The following is a 16,551-nucleotide window of genomic DNA, read 5'->3' as shown; positions in this document are numbered from 1 at the left end:
ATATATTCTAGATAACTTGAATGATATTTATGAGTCAGATTTTCACTATTTAGTTCTGTTCTAGGAGAGAAAAGACTCCAAATTCAAGTATATTTTATAGAGACCCACTTTTCTGTAAGCCTCAAATAGGACAAAGGCTGTGTTAGAACTTAAATTCTGAGCACTAAGTTTGCAGAAGGCTACAGTTTACAGTGAGAGCCCTAAATCCACTGTGAGTCTGAACATAGACTCCGCCTCCATTGCATTTATTCAGACCCAAAACTGGCCATGTAAAAGGTTTGGCCCTCAGCAAAATGTGTATGCTGAGATTCCTCTAGCCAGCCCAGGGAGGGGCAGCTGCATCCCGGGGCCTTGCCTGGGAAGCCCTTTCTGGAAATTGGGGTACAAGGCCTCTTGGTTATGAGTCGTGCCCTGAGCAGGATGTTCAGAGACCCCATGCTAATCCTGTGAGTTGTACTAATGTGTAATAGCATACCAAGCCCCATCATGGTGCCACCTGTAACTGTGAGAAGTTGACCTGCCACCTGTCTTGATTTTATGGCAGTTTCCTTTGTTTCCCACGTTCTGCCCAAGGGACTGACTGTAGAGCCTTTGGACACTGTTATGGGCTCCTTTCGGTGGTCTCTCCCCTCCAGATGATTTGTTTTTATCTTTGACTGGTCCTTCTCCTATTTAAGACTTATTAGAGATGATGCGATAAAATATATTTGATTGGGGATCTGTTCTTCCCTAGTATAAGACAAAACAAAAACAAATCAGCTGAATGAGCAGGGAGCCCATCAGCACAAGGCCTGCAGTGAAGTGATATTTACATTGTATCGCTCTTCTATCTATAGTATTTGTTACTCCCACCAAATGATTGGGGGGGTCTATGCAAATGGAAGATGTGAACCATGAATAGAAGGATTTTATCAGATGTGCCATTCTACTGCCTACATAAATGAGCCACCTCAGAAGCAGGGAGAGGGAGAGTCCGAGACCACCAAGAAGGAATGGTTACCAGCACAGCAAGTGCAAGATCCTTCCTACAGTGGTGGAGGCAGCAGAGGCTAGAGTGCTGAGACCATGAGACAGAGCAGAAGAGCCATGCTGAGATTAGGAAACATGGTGATGGGCTTTCCTGCCCACAGAACAATGAAAGCAGAGTGCCTTTGGGATGGAGGCTGGCTTGAAAAGTGGTGTCCTCCCTCCATGCAAGAACACTTTGTTCTAATAAACTGGCATTTCATGATGCTCCCCTTCCCAACATGATTGCTGAAGACAAAATGGGTGCAGAGCAAATGTGGTGAAGAAAGCTGATGGTGCCGGGCTATCCAAAGATATAGCATTTGGGGTCTTAAAGGCTTGAAGATAAACAAGCAGCCATCTAGTTGAGAAGCAACAAAGCCCACATGGAAGAAGCACATCAGCCTGTGTGATCATGAGGTGTTGATGGGATCAGGTATCAGGCATCAAAGAACAAAAAGTTACATCATTGTGAATGAGGGGGAGTGTGGAGTGGAGACACAAAGCCCATCTGTAGACAGTTGGACACCCCCTTACAGAAGGGTCACAAGGAAGAGATGAGCCAGTCAGGGTGCAGTGTAGCACCGATGACATATACAACTTTCCTCCAGTTCTTTAATGCTTCCTCCCCCCCAACCCCACTATCATGACCCCAATTCTACCTTACAAATCTGGCTAGAACAGAGGATGTACACTGACTGATACAGATAAGAGCTGGAAACACAGCAAATCCAGGACAGATTAAACCCCTCAGGATCAATGAGAGTAGTGATACCAGGGTGGGAAGGGGAAGGTGGGGGAGAAACAGGGAACTGATCACAATGATCTACATCTAACCCCCTCCCTGGGGGCAGACAACAGAAAAGTGGGTAAAGGGAGACATCGGGCAGTGTAAGACATTAAAAGATAATAATAATTTATAAATTATCAAGGGTTCGTGAAGGGACGGGAAATGAGGAGCTGATACAAGGGCTCAAGTAGAAAGAAAATGTTTTGAGAATGATGATGGCAACAAATGTACAAATGTTCTTGACACAATGGATGGATGTATGGATTGTGATAAGAGTTGTATGAGCCCCTAATAAAATGATTTTTTTTTTAAAGAAAAGTGGTGTCCTTTGGGCTTTTACCAGCCCTAAAGAAACTTTGGAGCACTTTGTAGGGCAGGGTAGAAGCCAAGGGGCTGTGTGACTGAGAGGCTGAGGACCACAGTCGATGGCTGCTAGCATGACTGAGAAAGAGACACTGTGGACAAATATCTGCTGTTCTGTAACCTGTTAACGTGTGACCATTGCTAGAGAATTAGAGTTCAGTGAGAGGGATGGGCATTTTTGCAATAGGATCAGGAAGGCTGGAGAGTGGAGGCTGTCTGACCTCTGCTTCACCCAAATCATCCTTTGGTCAATGTGGAGTTAGATTCCTGTTATTCTTACTGATGACCTCCACACGGGTCAGATGTGACGCCCCGCCATTTCCTCAGTATATACCACACTGGTTGGAAATTCCTAATAATCTTACTATTCATTTCCTGGTACAGGACAATCTGGTGTTATTGTCTTACCCGCGGCGATTCACTCACAGACTTTCCAACGGCCGTGTGTTAGAACAGTCAGGACCTCACCCAGTTTGTAAACTTGACTCGTATTGAGCAAAAGGGAGATCAAATGATAAGGTGCTAACTTTTAACCTAACTGCATCTGCAGCCATCCCCTTTCCAATGCAGGCTGCAGGAGAGCAAGGTCTTAATAGCCTTGAGATTTTTAAGGCGTGAGTCTGAATCTCAGCGGCAGCTTTGTTTGGGGTTATTGGGGTTATCACTAGGGATTATTGTCTTGGACTTCTCGGCATCACATGTAAAAGGTAGAATTGCATTTTCACATAGACTTTAATTCAGGATTTCAATAGGATTTTTAAAACTGAAACAGCATTTAGTCTTTTTTTCATGTGATCTTCTATTTTCAAAGTGCATCTTACATGAAGCAGTCTTAAGTTGTGTACCAGAATCTTAGGTTTCTGTGTTGTTATTTCTGTAATAGCATAAAACAGTTCTGTATATGATGTCTTCCTTCAGCATTTCTTACATTTTACTAAGCTGTGCCTGTTAAAACCATCAGGAATATTGATACACTAACGTATTGCTCCTACAGAATTATGAAATTCCATGTTGCAAAGCGGAAGTTTAAGGAAACCTTGCGTCCCTACGATGTAAAAGATGTCATTGAACAGTATTCTGCTGGCCATCTGGACATGTTATGTCGAATTAAAAGCCTTCAAACCCGGTAAGCAGTGAAAATGTCGTTCTTTGTAATGGAAGAGGCACAGAACCTAAGAGGAACTTCTTTTAGTATTGAACAGTTCTGAATTCTATGTTCCTCTTCTAATTCCATTCTACTGTTAATTCATTTGTAGTAAACAATTGGACTTTGCCTTTAACAGAGATTTTATTTAAGGATATAAATAAAAGCCTCCAACTAGACAGAGGGTCTCCATTTCCTTAGGTGTAACAGTGGGGACAATATTAATGTTCGTTTCATAGAATCATCATGAAAATTAAATGAGTTAATACACATCACTTGAACTACCTAGTAAGTCTAGCACCAAGTATTTGATACATTATCAATGATTGCTACTGAGGGCGTTTGTTCAAAATGAGAAAAGAGACCCCAGTTTAAATATCATTTACAGGGATACGTTTATTAAGTCTTAATAGGACAAAGATGAGTCATCCTGATGAGGAATACCATCAACATCAGGCCATAATGACATCGAGGAGTCTTAGGAAGGAGGCCATTTAAAAAGATATGGGAAACAAAGGAAACTATCATAAAATCATGACTGGCAGCAGGTAATTCACCACAGTTATAGGCAGGCCTATAGAAGTGCGAAAGGGATCATGGTGGTGATACGTACACGATTGCAGATTAGAAAAGGTTACAAGATTGCTTCAGAACCATCTCCAACCAAGGCAGTCACGGTATGACTCATAACTGTGACCCTGGTAACTCCAAATTCGATCACAAAGTTATTTAGCATTTCTCTGAGGATGAGACTCCTCTCCCTGGACGAGCTGGGAGATTTGTAGTAATCCCCTTGCAAAGATGCTCTGCCTATAAGGGCAAAGCTTTTCACATTGATGGTCAATGGTCAGAAAGAACTCACTGGAGACGGAATCTATTTCCTCACTGAAAATGGATTGATGGCTCCCACTGTAAACCATAGCCTTCTGCAAACCTGGTGCTCAGAATCTAACCCCTAATATATATTTGCATTGCTGCTGCTGCCACTCCTTATTGGTTTTGTTCTTTTTTTTAATCGTTGTATTGGGGGCTCATACAACTCTTATCACAATCCATCCATACATCAATTGTATAAAGCTCATTTGTACATTCGTTACCCTCGTCATTCTCAAAACATTTGCTCTCCACGTAAGCCCCTGGCATCAGCTCCTCATTTTGTTTTTGTTCTTATCTAAGTTCAAACCATCCTTCAGAAACAAGCCTAACTTTCCCCTTTATTACATGTTACCCAACTATCCGTGTCATAATGTCAATCTTTGCTGCCCTTCTCTGACCTGCCATATTTAGGGTGGGTTATGGGTTGGGCTCCTACTCACCAGCCACTCCAAGAAAGAGTGAGGCTCTGCTCTCATAAAAATTTAATCTTGGAACCCCTATATTGTCTTTGGTCTTCTTATTGATTGTCCAGCTTATGAAGTAGTTGAAAATATCATGCCTAGAATCAGACACCTCCTAGTCTTCAAAGTGATATCTTTGTTATTTAGCACCTTGTTCAACAGAATTGCCTAATGCTATGTCATTTAATTTCTTAACTGCTGCTTCTATAAGCATTGATTGTGGATCTAAGTAAAATGAAATCATTGGAAAATTCAATCTTTTCTCTGTTTATCCTGATTGTCTATTTGTCCAGTGGTGAGGATTTTTGTTTTATGCTGTTTTAGAGTACAAAAAGACCCAAAATCTCAAATGCCATTTAAGGACACCATTCATTAAGCCTAAAGCAGAACAAGGACAAAACAAGACAAAGACAGATCATCCAGATGAGGGAGATCGTTAGCACAAGGTCATGTCCAAGGGTTTATATTTAAACCAATAGTTTAAATAGGACATACGGGGCAAAGAAAACTATTACAGAAGCATGAGTAGCAGCCTATCAATATATCACAGTTATAAGCAAACTACAGACATGAAAATGGAATGTGATCGGGACAGAAGAGCTTACAAAATAGGTTCAGGGTCCTCCTGTGAAGACAGTCAGGTAGCAATCCTAGCAGGACCATCTCCATCAAGGACACAGCCAAGCAATCCCCCAAGGCAGACTCTCCGTGCTTAGGCTAGTTAGGGAAGTGGTGAGAATCTTCTTCTGATTTTAAACCATAAAGCATCTCTTTGTTCTGGTTCAACAACTGCCTCTTGGTCTATGTACAGGTTCTGCATGAGCACATTAAAGTGTTCTGGAATTCCTACTCTTTCCAGATGTTATCCATCTGACATCAGCAATGATATCCCTGGTTCACATCCTCTTCCGAATCCATCTTGAATTTCCGCCAGTTTCCTATTGATGTGCTGCTGCAACCAATTTTTAGTTACCTTCAACAAAAGTTTGCTTGGATGTGGGATTAATTATAGTATTTGAAAATAAAAATTAAAGATTTTAAACAATTTTTTTTAAACTGCTCTCAAAACACTTCCTTCTGAGCTCAGGCAATTGTTCTGTCGTCCGCACCCGTGATCAGATGATATCCTTTTCCTCTGGCAGTGTCGATCAAATCTTAGGAAAGGGGCAAATCACATCCGACAAGAAGAGTCGAGAGAAAATAACTGCGGAACATGAGACCACTGATGATGTCAGTATGCTTGGCCGGGTAGTCAAGGTTGAAAAACAGGTACAAGTCAACTACATTGGCTAACTTTTTAACCAGAATTGTAAACATCAAAATATGTTATAGGCAATTGAATATATCTTAGTGACAAATGATAATATAATGATTAATGAAGTTAAACCTTTGTGTACAGTCGTTTCTTTTGAAAATAAGACAAAACTTCCTTATAATGATGATGGCATATGGCGTGTTTGCTAATAGCCACAGAGACTGTTTTCAAGAAATCAAATTGCTCCCTCAATTTAATCAGAAATATCCCCCATATTAATTTTTAATGTTTTGTACCTTTGTGTTTCCATTTAGAATCACCTTGATACATTTAAGGCCTTCATTTCAGTATAAGTCTTTTACTAAACTATCGGAGAGGTCCTGCCCATGGTGATTGTAAAAAACAAAGCCTCCCTGTAAATTCCCCCCCCACTGTTGGACTGTATTCACTACCGGTCAGGACGGCTCTGTACTTGACATTCAGTACTTATTTACTTGTGTCCACACGCTCTGTTTCCGTTTTGAATCCGAGAGGTTGAGGTCCATTCTTACTAGCCCTTCAGACTCATGTGTACTCGTTTTGCCGGCTTTTTAGGTCCAGTCCATTGAGTCCAAACTGGACTGCCTACTCGACATCTATCAACAGGTCCTCCGGAAGGGCTCGGCCTCGGCCCTCACCTTGGCTTCATTCCAGATCCCACCTTTTGAATGTGAGCAGACCTCTGACTATCAAAGCCCTGTGGACAGCAAAGACCTATCCAGTTCCGCGCACAACAGTGGCTGCTTATCTAGATCAACGAGTGCCAACATCTCCCGGGGCCTGCAGTTCATTCTGACGCCAAACGAGTTCAGCACTCAGGCTTTCTACGCGCTTAGCCCTACTATGCACAGCCAAGCCACACAGGTGCCGATGAGTCAAAGCGACGGCTCCACAGTGGCGGCCACCAACAACATTGCAAACCAAATCAATGTGGCCCCCAAGCCAGCAGCCCCAACAACTTTGCAGATCCCACCTCCTCTCCCAGCCATCAAGCATCTGCCCAGGCCAGAACCCCTGCATTCAAACCCCGCCGGCTTACAGGAAAGCATTTCTGACGTCACCACCTGCCTTGTTGCCTCCAAGGAAAATGTTCAGGTTGCACAGTCCAATCTGACCAAGGACCGTTCTCTGAGGAAAAGTTTTGACATGGGAGGAGAAACTCTGTTGTCTGTCCACCCCATGGTGCCGAAGGATTTGGGCAAATCTTTGTCTGTACAAAACCTGATCAGGTCAACAGAGGAACTGAATATACAGCTTTCAGGGAGTGAGTCAAGTGGCTCCAGAGGCAGCCAAGATTTGTACCCTAAATGGCGGGAATCCAAATTGTTTATAACTGATGAAGAGGTGGGTCCAGAGGAGACCGAGACAGACACTTTTGACGCCGCGCTGCAGCCTGCCAGGGAGGCTGCCTTTGCTTCAGACGCTCTAAGGACTGGAAGATCCCGCTCATCTCAAAGCATCTGTAAGGCAGGAGAGAGCACCGATGCGCTCAGCTTGCCTCATGTCAAACTGAAATAAGTTGGTTTCGTTTTCTGTCTAGGCATAGCAATTCCTTTAGCCATACATATCATTGCATGAACTATTTTGAAAGCCCTTCTAACAAGTTGAAATTGCAAGAGTCAGGAAGAACATGAGAGGCAGTTTCTAAGCCTGTTGTCTTTCCATTGCATGAAAATGCATGTTTAGGGATGGCTGAAATTGCAAGGTACATCAACCTTAGCCCTCTCGTTTAGTAATGTACCTTGAATTTAAAATTCGGAGAAGCCAAACACTGCTAGTGCTAGGGGGCGTCGGCAAATACCAAGATTGGGTCATTCCGAAGATGTAACAATTTGTTTTGAAACTTCAGGCATTTCTGCTTCGCAGCTCAATACAAAATACATTTGCAAAATTAGACCATGATGCGTATTTAAACACAACAGCTTTCAGCAGCTGCAAGCCAAGGTATCGAGTAAAGCTGAATTGGGGAATAAGAGAAATGGCTGCTAATAATGTGAGGTAAATTAGACAACTCGTTCCTATTCAGTCATTTTATTATCTGTGTGATTTGAATGTCAATTCGTGTGCTTTCGGTGATTCGGCACTGTGATGAGCTGTTTTGCACATCATTTTCATATTGTTCTTTAAGAGGAAAATATTCTTCAATTGGAAAACGTGCAAATACTGAAATTCAGGACCAGTGGGGCAAACAAACGGTGTGATATGTTTGACGTTCCGAAAACATATTCCCTGGTGGCTCGCCAACTTTCTAAGTGGCCATCTTCTGCACAGACAGGTGAGGCAGCATGACTGGATTGATATCTCAGCACTGGGCCAGCCCCAGGGGGAGGGTGAAAAGCTATGGGTAGACCCTGGAGAATGGATCATGGGAGTGAGACTGAAAGGGGAAGAGGCTTCAGTAAGCTTTACTAGATGCAGAAACCACACCGAGAAGGAGAAAATAAAGTGGCTTCCCTCCCGACAGGCACTGAAAAGGAGAGAAACAAAACTAACATGGAATAACCAGGCTTTAAAAAAAATAAGTATTGCCAGAAGAATCAATTACATAAACATCGCTTATTCTTACATAGAGACCCAGAATTTCAAAAGTGCTTATTTTTTTAACATGCCCGTAAATGTCTTTTGCTCCTCACACTCATCTAGTAGGCTCCGGCTCATAGGGAACCAATGGGACAATGTAGAACTGCCCCCTGGGGCAGTTACTCCTGTGAATCTTTACTGGAGCAGAAAGCCTTGTCTTTGTCCATCTCAAGCTGTTACGCAGGACCCTCTGCACTGGAAAGGTGCCGTAAATACTTTGACTTACGGTGGCAGCAAAAGAAGTTTAGGAGGGAGAGCTTGACTCCTGAATCAGGGTAGCACAGAGTCTTCTGACTTCCAAAGTGCTCCAGCTGTCAGGGGCTGAGCAGGGCTTAAACACGACAATGCCAGAAACGAAACGGAAAACATATCCTGATGGGTTAACTCAAGTAAGTTTTTCTGATAGGCTATTTTGTGTGAATCAGCAAGGACAGACATCCACACTTTCCTATGTTGTTTTAGGGAACAAAAGAGACTCCCAATCTCAAATATAACTCAAATAGTATTCAGTCTTAAAAGGGACAAAGGCAATACAAAGACACAAACACATCATCCAGATGTTGGAGTCTAGGAGCACAAGATCAAAATGGCACCGGAGGATTCACAGGACACTAGTTAAATAAAGCATGGGACAAAGGAAACTGAAAATTCATGAGTGGGGCTATCAGTGCATCACAGTTTTAGGTGAGACTACTTACAGAAACAGGAACAAGGCCCCGATTGGGACACATACATTATATTAGTTAGAAGGGTTTACAAGATTGATTCAGGGCCTTCTAACCTAGGCAGTGCAGGTGAGACTCCTGACTATGTGATCCCAGTACAGTAAGCCATCTCCATTAAGGACACACTCATGTCAGCCCTGAAGAGAGACTGCCCTTCCCTGAGCTACCTGGATGGAGGCAATCCACTTTCCCAGGCTCTCTGCTTGAGGGCAGGATTATCCACAGTCTTTGGTGAATAAGAAAGACTCCATGGAGGTGTCATCTAAGTGGGGACCCTGCAAATGGATTTGGGGCTGCCTCTGCCATCCACAGCCTTTCGCACACCAGGTGCTCAGAATTTAAGCTTCAGTACAACAGAAACAACAAGCCTATCATCTAATGTGCTTTCCACCACATTCTTGCTGAGGGCCACTGGCGCCTCCCGGGCTTACCCAGCAGCAGTTATGGGGCACCTTTTCAGAAGTAGAGCCTAGGGCAAGATGGAGTTGGTGGCAGACCTTCTTTAAGCCATTTTGGTCATGCCAAATACTCCGGATGTTGGAGGACCCTCATTCAAAGGCTTAAATTAAGTTTCTTTTACTTTTTAGACTATAATGAACATTTTATATTTCCTCTAAGAATATTGCCCCAAATCTGAAATTACCAGGCCAAGTGCCACCGTCAGGGTCAATCAAAACACTTCATAAAGTAGAGCAACAGACAGAATAAGGGAAAACAAATTGAAAAGCATATTTACCGGAAAGCAAGCACTACTACTTGCTTGTTAGAAACCAATCTAGCTATCTCAGATCACCAGAACACCAACCCAAGTAATGGCATTCTAAAGACAAGGAGACAAGGGGTGTCGTTCCAATTCGGCTAAAACCAGCCAGAGGAAAAGCATTAGCAGGCGTTCGCACTGTCTTCAGGACAGTTTCTCAGCCATGAGGGAGAGTAAGCATGGATTTCCACCGGGGTGCTCCACAGAGGGAAGGAAGGAAAGTGTGCAAATGAGACTAGCTCTCAGGTTGCAAAGAGCCCTTGCGGAACAGACTCGGTGAAGCATTGGGCTGCTAGCCCAGAGGCCGGTGCTTAGAACCGAGCAGCTGTTCCTCGGGAGAAAGATGCCGCTTCCGTAAAGATTCACGACCTTGGACCCCCTCCTCCATCCCCTTGGGTCACCGTCTGAATTGACTTGACAGGAGTGAATGTGGTTCGGTTTTCTTAAGGCCCAATGCCAGCAGACTTTCTTCACTGTTGAATCTCCGTGGTTCCCTGCCCCAGTTTTGCTTCTAAACTTCACGAGGCTTTAACTAGTGTCTCCCCCCAAGGAAATCTGCTCCCCTCTCTAACGAGGTGTTTAGGAGGTGTTGCTCAGCCTTCTCAAATCCTTTCCTCTTGTGCTAAGCACTGAAACATTTCCTCTCCTCACCTACCTGCGTCCCAGTGCCCTCCCCTGGAGTAGATCATGCAGAGTCTTCGTGGCTGCTGGAGAGCTACAGAGGCTGGAGTCTATTGTCTCCACTCCAATTATAAAGGTCTTGTCAAGTTTTTAGTAAATTATTCAATGAGCATGCGCAAATACATACAAACACACCCCTCCACTGACCTAACCTGAGATATCTGCCACGCGCTCAGCCAGGCTCTCTGTAACTAGGCGCTGAGGTAGGAGGCCGTCACTTTCAGGTAGCACAGCCTCTTGGACACATTGTCCGGAGTCGAGCCCCACTGGCAGCAGGAATTCTGAATGTATTGGCGTCTTGAGTCCTCAAAGACCCCAAACCCAGGCAGTTCATCCAACACTGCTAAGGACAGAAGACTGGAAAGCAAAGCCTAAACGCATCACTGCAGTCTTAATCATAGCAAAGTGTGAGAAACCACGTTGTGAAAACTTTTATACAGGAAGCCATTTTGCGTCTGTCATTCTCCAGCACAGTCTTAGATGTCAAAGGAGAGTTGTAGATTCTAAAAACTGTCTGTAGTCTTATTCTCTATGAAAATGTGAGGGGGGTCTTCCATTTACCCTTGGCAAAATCCCAAGGGTCAGTCCCAAGTGGTGTCTTGAAGCACAGTTCTGTGGAGCACTGGAGAGCCATGTGCTTTTGTGCAGTTCGAATCTGCCTGCCTTCTACAGTATGTCGGGTTGATCAAGCTAACATTTAATGGCAAACATCCCCGATAGAGGTGAACTAAGCTTTTTTTTTTCTTTGCTATGTCTGATCTAAACGTTTGCATTTTGTCCATTTAAATCAATATCTGTGGACCTCATGTTTTGTTTAAAGATAGTAAGCCACTTTATTGAGTTTTTTTAAATCTTTTTCTCCTGTTCTAAGGTGCCTTTCTCACCTCCCATTGACTCAGTAATTCTGAAAGTTCTTAATTTGCAGGTAAAACAAGTTATCATCTCTATTAGAGAGGAGGAAAAGAGGCACAAAATGACTAATTTTCATGCCCACTTGTAAAGCAAAACATTAAGATATAATGAAACCCAGTTAACTAAGGTAATCTCTTTGTTCAATCATATTGAGGAACCGTCATAAATATTCATTTATTTTTCCGGAAGCTTTTTTTTTTGCCTTAAATGACATGGTTGTGTTTTTATAAGAGAAATTTCATATAATTTCGTGAGTTCAAGTGAGCAGTTCTAAAAGTCATGTACGACAATACAATTATCTGTTTCCTGAAAAATAAAGAAATCAAGACTATCATATCCATTTCAAGCTACGGTTAAAATGTAATTTCCTTTGCTCTCTTACTGAGATTATTTGTTTTAAAGTAAAACATTAAAAACCTGTCTATAAACAGCTCGTGTGACTACTTTATCTGGAACTTCTGGTTGGTTTTGAATTGACTGGTTGGAGCCAACCAAACTGACTATGTACAGATTGGGGACTGGGGGAGTTTGGAAATGTTTTTTAAAGGTATAATAAGAAAAATTACTTTAATTCAATATTGGTCAAATCTCAGATGCCAGCTCACAAGAACTTTGTATTAGCTATAATAAAAGGTTTATTAAACAAGTGATAAGAAATGAGGAAGAGGCAGGCGCCCAAATGCTATGATCTCTGCCTACTCAACACTTCCACTCTTAGCACCACCCAGCTCTCCCGTGACACAAGAGAACTTCTGCTCCACAGTGGTGGTTCCTCCTTCTTCCCTGAAGACACCCTTGCTCCAGGTTAGTTTCATTCTGTTCAACGTAATGTCCAGGGGAACAGGCATTTTAAAGGAGGGAGAACGAAAAAGTATCATCTAGGGGGAGCGAAGAAAGGAGTTCTCACACAATCCTCATGAGAACAAACAAGTACGCGCTTATTTGATGAAAATTCTGTGTGGAACGTGCTTACTAGACCAACTTGAAAGTACTTTCAAATGGGCTTGCAGCTTCCTCAGCAATAGCTCACAAAGCAAAGGACAATCTGAAGATCCTTGCTGTTGTTCAGGGCTGGTTCCTAGTGACCCTGTGTGCAGAACGAAGCGCTGTCCAGCCCCAAGCCATCCTCCTAATCGTCTGCTTGAGCCCACTGGGGCAGCCACTGGGTCAAGCCATCTCGTTGAGTCTTCCTTTTCCCACTGTCCTTCTACTTTTCCAAGCATCTTGTCTTTTTTCAGGGACTGATCTCCCCTGAAAATATGTCCAAAGTATATGAGATGAAGTCTTGCCATCCTTACATCTAAGGAGCGTTAGGCTATACTTCTTCTTTTTTTTTTTTTTTAGGCTATACTTCTTCCAAGACAGATTTGTTTGTTCTTTTGACAGCCATGGTGAATATATTTACAACTGTTACTCCACCACAGTTGCCTCCTAATAATGGGAGGATGATACCAACAGGTGCTATTTTGTAGACTTGGCAAATAATCATGATTACATGATTATTATGTAATCATCCTCTATTTTGTGATATGATGTAATTATACTATGTTTTGAAAATTCTAACCTCTGTGGAGTTAAAATGGATGTCAAAAGAGTTTGAAACATGCTTTTAATCAGAGAGAAGCTAAGGCGAATGGAAGAAATTATGAAGTAAAAGAGCTGAACAGAAAATTTCAAACAGCAGCTTCAGTAGACAAAGTAAAGTATTAGAATAAAATGTGCAAACAGCTGGAGTTAGCAAGCCACACACACACACACACACACACACTCACACACACACTCACACTCAGCATATATCAAGCTGAAATGACACAAAAGCTCAAGCCTGGCGTTGCTATAAAAGGACCCTTGGCATTGTCCTGGTTACATGTTAGACTGCTAACTGTAAGATCAGCAGTTTAAAACCACCAGCCCCTCCTCGTGAGAAAGATGGAACTTTCTACTCCTATAAAGTAGTACAGCCTTGCAAACCCAGTTCAACCCTGTCCTGTACGGTTGCTATGAGTCAGTATATTCACTCGACACAAGTCAGTTTGTTTTGGTTTTGAGTTGCCACAGTAAAAGATTACTGATTTGACGGAGAATAAATAAAAATTAGACACGTCTGTAGAGAATGCAGAAAACCATTACCACAAGGACAGAAGAGTCTGCAGTGAGGTGCAGCTCCTTTGGACTTTGGTTCTTCTACTGAGAACTTTCTAGACTCAGGAGATGATGATAAGACATAAGCAGGCCTCCAAGGGTGCTGGACCCACAGAGTTTTAAAGAAAAAAGGACCTTCTCCCAGAAAAGCCTTCTCCTAGATCAGGGATGGGCATCTTTTCTCTGCCGAGGGCCATTTAGTAAGTGCAGCACCATTCACGGGCCATAGTGGTCAGACATGTGATGGCTCCGACTGCTTTTCTTTGGTGAGCTGTGTGCTGTTGACTGATGTGGATGGTTTTGCGGGCCTTATGCAGCCTCTAGGGGCGACTTTTTTTTTTTCAGGCACCATATTTTTTATTATTAGCCCACCTTCCTGCCCTCTTTTAACACATTGTAAACAAAATTGACCTTTTTTGACCCAGAGCTGTGACAGGAACCAGCATATTACCAACATAGGGGCAGACTGACACCTCTTCTCATGTGTTTTTCTGGCCCCTCCCAAACTATAGATGTCACTTCTCTTGTCTGTCCTTGACAAATCTATTTTAACCCCTGCAAAATAGGGACAAGTAGTACCGACCTCACTGTTCTGAGGCTGACGAGAATGTCCATCACACAGCTTGGGGCCTAGGAGCATTCACACTCGCACAGCGCCCTGCTGCCCTTTGAGCTCTCCCTGTTATCCGTCACGGGCCCAGGAACCAGTTAGCTGTACACCAAGCACGTGACCTGGGTCCCTAAGACCAGGTGAGGACTAGATGTAACGTGCATGGGCTTGACCGCTGTTGCCAACTCCAGCCTAAAGACTAAGCAAGCAGGTCATGGCTCCCTGGGGGTGTCTCCCGCACACCTCCCTCCATCATGACCGGCGCCTTCAGAGGTGTTTCTCAATACCCCTTGCCACACTGGGAACAGTCTAGGGGTCAAGTGGGGGGCCAATGACAAGCCAGTCAAATTAGTGCCATGTGTTCTCGGGGAAAACTCAGCCAAGACATGCTCATGGCATTGTTTATTTCATCAGATATCATTGCCAGTACATGTAAGAGATTTGGGAGGATCCGACGATGAAGGAGCTGTCCATTGAAGCCAGGAGAGAGACATCCCCACAATCAGGGCTTCTAAAGAAGGGTACAAAAGCAAGACTCCTGAACTTGGATGATGAGGGGCTGCCTTGTGACTTCCTGCTGTACCTGGTGACCTGGAATCCAGGTGAGGTGGAAGACAAAACAACAGAGGGAGCTAGTGAGTGAGAGTGCCAGGCTGCTGAGCAGGGCCTTGCCTGGGTTCCTAAGGAAAGCTATCGCCCCACCCCCCAACCCCCACCCAGGTTTGCCTGGTCCACCCTCCCGCCACACCTGTGTGTTCTCCACCAACTCTCCCTCTAAGGACAGAAAAGAGATTTGCAGTTCCAGGCCTATGGGCACCCTGTCTCAATAAGGTGCTCGGGAAGAACACCAAGTCCCCTTCTGGAGCAATGAGGTTCTGTTACTAAGCTATATCCCCACAGTTCAGGCAGAGTCACCTACCTGGTGCTTGAGCTTCCAAGTCCAGGCTTCCCAACTGCAGGGCCAAGCCCCTCAGCCACCATCTTCTGCAATTTGGTCTTGCTACCACTAAGCTCCTCTGGTCCTGGACCGTGGACCCCCTCTCCTGTTGTCTGAGGGTGCAGCTGTGTTCCTCCTCTTGCCAAAGATCAGAGTCTGAGGAGTCTGTACCTGGTGGACAGTTGGTAGGAGGGACCAACATAAACCCCTAGCCCCGCTGGGTGGCAGAGTAGAGAGTAGGACAGATGGGATGGGAAAGTCTAGGAAGGCTAAGGCCAAGGGAGATGGGGAACTGAAGAAAGAACCTGGGAAAGAACCACTCACCAGAGTTCAGCTCCTTCATCTCCTCCTCCTCCTGCAAGTCAAACACCAGTGGAGTCAGAAAGTTTCCAGGGATGAGCCACTGATACTTCTTTCTGTAGGCTCTGTTTCCACCACTCTCTCTCTCCCTGTATTCCCAAACTCTCCCTTTATTCCCAAGAGGAATGGAATGAGGCAAGTTGCAGCCCTAGGCCAGGGCAACCTATTTATAAAGAACTCAAAGAAAATCAAGAGCAAGCCACGCCTTATGCTAAACAGTGATGGTTTTAGGACTTCCTGCCTTAGGCAACTGTGCTTCCTGGGGAGGAGCATAATCCACAGGGAGCTTCATCCTGTGACACTAAGCACCATGACTACATCAGTGGGGACTCCTCTGACTGACACTGATGTCCAGGAAGCTAGGGTTTCCTTCAGCCCAATTTCATAGGCACCTTGAGGGATCTACACGAACCAAGAGAGTCGTTGAGGGTTGGAAGTGGAGAACGGGAAGAGGACAGATACCACCCTGCCGATCTCTTACCTGGGACATTGAGTAGTCAAAAGAAATGGTGTTTATAATTTTGTGTCTCAAGCAAGGTGCCACAGACAACACAGGACCCGAACGATCTTCTCTTAGTAAGTTGGAGCTGTGGTTCTGAGGGAAGCTCCAGGAAGCAGAGACCAGTCCTCTGCAGGGGGTGAGGGTGGTACTAGACAGCTTTCTCTGTAGCTTGGACCAGGAACAGGGGAGGAATCGTGTTGCCTTGATTAGTGTCCTGTACAAGGTGCCTATCTCAAGTTAGCAGAGTGGATTACAGGTTGTGTTAAGGAAAACGTTTATGACCACAGATGTTTTCCAAAGCAACAAAGACAACACAACCAAAGATATGCTCATGGGACTGCTTATTTTACTGGTTATTTTTGTCAGTATGGACACAGCTAGGAGAGGTCAGAGAACCAAATGGCGTAGG

At 44.1% G+C, this 16,551-nt stretch overlaps 1 protein-coding gene and 1 pseudogene across 1 annotated transcript in view; both read left to right on the top strand.

Moving 5' to 3' along the window:
• Positions 1-12,021, top strand: part of KCNQ5 (potassium voltage-gated channel subfamily Q member 5) — a gene marked incomplete at its 5' end in the record, with an annotated part of 638,988 nt that extends 626,967 nt beyond the window's left edge. The window contains 3 exons of the mRNA XM_045294328.1: positions 3,153-3,284; positions 5,782-5,908; positions 6,489-12,021. Coding sequence (XP_045150263.1) covers positions 3,153-3,284; positions 5,782-5,908; positions 6,489-7,451 — 1,222 coding nt within the window. The remainder of the gene's footprint in view (positions 1-3,152; positions 3,285-5,781; positions 5,909-6,488) is intronic.
• Positions 12,022-14,800: 2,779 nt separating this feature from the next.
• LOC105978243 overlaps positions 14,801-16,551 on the top strand; it is a 70,700-nt pseudogene continuing 68,949 nt past the window's right edge.

Source organism: Echinops telfairi, unplaced genomic scaffold (assembly GCF_000313985.2).
Source record: "Echinops telfairi isolate 266 unplaced genomic scaffold, ASM31398v2 ScPeMD7_3533;HRSCAF=4204_0, whole genome shotgun sequence".
Classification (NCBI taxonomy): Eukaryota; Metazoa; Chordata; class Mammalia; order Afrosoricida; family Tenrecidae; genus Echinops; species Echinops telfairi.
Note: the sequence above shows the minus strand (reverse complement) of the source record. Positions and strands in the feature narration are given on the sequence as shown.